The sequence below is a fragment of the Diadema setosum genome, chromosome 4 (genome assembly GCF_964275005.1).
Source record: "Diadema setosum chromosome 4, eeDiaSeto1, whole genome shotgun sequence".
Taxonomy (NCBI): Eukaryota; Metazoa; Echinodermata; class Echinoidea; order Diadematoida; family Diadematidae; genus Diadema; species Diadema setosum.
Genome location: NC_092688.1, coordinates 41,488,311 through 41,490,634, shown reverse-complemented (window position 1 = coordinate 41,490,634; position 2,324 = coordinate 41,488,311). Strand labels below are relative to the sequence as shown.

At 37.6% G+C, this 2,324-nt stretch overlaps 1 protein-coding gene across 1 annotated transcript in view; it reads right to left on the bottom strand.

Annotated features, from left to right (window-relative positions):
• Nucleotides 1-2,172: 2,172 nt before the first annotated feature.
• LOC140227886 (histamine N-methyltransferase-like) overlaps nucleotides 2,173-2,324 on the bottom strand; it is a 2,274-nt gene continuing 2,122 nt past the window's right edge. Inside the window, exon 3 of the mRNA XM_072308271.1 lies at nucleotides 2,173-2,324. This exon is cut by the window's right edge and continues 201 nt beyond it. Coding sequence (XP_072164372.1) covers nucleotides 2,173-2,324 — 152 coding nt within the window.

The following is a 2,324-nucleotide window of genomic DNA, read 5'->3' as shown; positions in this document are numbered from 1 at the left end:
ATACATATATATGTATATATAATCTCATATGTATGTATATATATATATATATATATATGTATATATATAATTATATATAATCTCATGTGTAGCCTACGTATTATTATCACGTTACTCTGAGATATAGATACAGCTGTATAGAGTATGGAAACATGCATAATTATGTATCATACATTACAGCTAGATATATATGATACATGAGTATACACACAAGTATGAACTTTTTGATTACCTTTACTTATTTACACAGTCATATTTGCCCATGTTTTTGTTTTTTTTTTTAGTTTCGTGATCTGTTGAAACACAGACAAACGGAAAATGGAAAAGAAAGGAAAATGAAAAAGGAATTAGGAGACAATATCGTTGTCCTTTGTGTCTTCGCATCTGCATGTCTTTGAATATTTTCCGTTAAGCAATTAAACTGAGAGGCCTTATTTTCATTTGCACAGAAGTTGAGTTGTTATTCACAATTCCTCATGTTAACCTGGGTACCGTTTCATGAAAGTTGTCAGCGCTGACAAGTTGTCAGTCTCTGACGATTACCATGGTAATAGTCAGTGACCAGAGCATCCCAGTCAATCAAAACCAAGGATTTTGCTGAAATTGTCAGAGACTGACAACTTGTCAGCGCTCACTAAATTGATGAAACACCCCCTGTTCCATACTGAATTCTGGATGACTGAGTAGGGCCTCCACTTCTTTGGTAGAAGGCACCTGACACAATAGACCAAACACCACCGCAGTCAGAGTCCATGACCTCGAAAACATAAAAAAAAAAGATGAAAAGTTCTCTTCTTGGCAGCATTTCTTAAAGGCAGGGGATGGAAAAGCAAAAAGAGAGAGAAGGAAAAGAAAAAACATGCTAAGAGACCTGGTACTCGGTCACTGTGCTCAGGACCGTGCTGGTGGTAATACACGGTCCCACACGCTCCACCGCTAAAAAGTCCGTGACTTTCTATACTGTACACGTCACTCATCATGGCGTGATAGACTTTGCAACTAAAGAGTTTCATTGCAAAATGATCTAAGCGCCATTTTTAAACATTTTGAAATATGTCCATCGTCTGATAAAGCAAAATGAAACCTTTTCGGTGATGCCTCACTTGTAACATAACAAGGAATATTATAGAAATAATGATTGAAAATATCCCATGGTTTCTTATTATTTTCTTTGTTTTTAGTAGCTTTGATCACAAATATTTCAACTTCACAAGATTGGAGTTAGTTTACAGTTGTAACTTCCATCAGCCTCATATAGAACTCCTGTGACGAAATTTACATACATTTCGTCTTCTGTCTTAAAAAAGGTCACGGTGTATAATGTGTCGTGAGGAACTTAATAAGTTTAAACAGGATATCTTACTTCTTGACAGGATTGATGTCAGTCGATTGAGTTGTTTATTGAATAATTTTAGGAATGAGGATAAATATTGTGGAAATAACATACATTAAAGAAGTCCTACTACATGAAGTCACACTGCAGAGCAATATATCTTCCATCAGTGAACGAATTCTGAATTCAATGATTGCGTTTTTCAGGGTTATAGAGGGAGAAGATATAGTGTTAAAAACTGAAGATGGATTACGTCGGATCTCACCACAGTTTGATGATGTGATTATAAACAGGCTTATCGTCGCATACCTCTATGCGTACTTTCGGAATAGAATACACACGGTTAATATCATTAAAACTTCCTCGGTTTGCAAGCATTGTAAAATCAAAGAATAATTAGGCCTATCATTAATAAGGAGAAAGGAAAACTTGAAAAAACAAAACACATAGGCATTTTAGACACATCTTGTTTCTACCGCCCAGAAAGGACCACAACAATATGCATTGAAATATAAATTGTTAAAACGTGCCGAGGAATGATTCTTTTTAGTGGAGAGAAGGGTCCGCCCCGGGGGTCAGTCGTTGTGCTTGTGGTTTAATGGTCAAGGGTAAATGCCTCGCACCCCTACACGCTTTGATTGAAAGAATCACGCGGCAGACATGATGTGGCGGAATCTTTTAGAATCATGGGATTTTTTTGTACTTTTTTATTTATTTTTTTTTTGTTTTGTTTTTTGTTCAGTTCTAAAGAGGCAAAAGGGTATATGAAGATACAAACACCCTACCCCTCCCTCCCCATCCTCTTCAAATCCCTGGCCGGTTAATTAGTGGCCCCTGGATTATTCGGGACCTTTAAAAAGCAAAATTGCATCGCAAGCGCCTTTGAAATATCGCGTACCCTCGTCGCCCTCTTTAGACACGGTCCGCAGAACGTCCAGAGTCTCGGTGAGAACTCTGGCAGGAGCTGTGCGGCGAAGATAAGCCGTTTCCG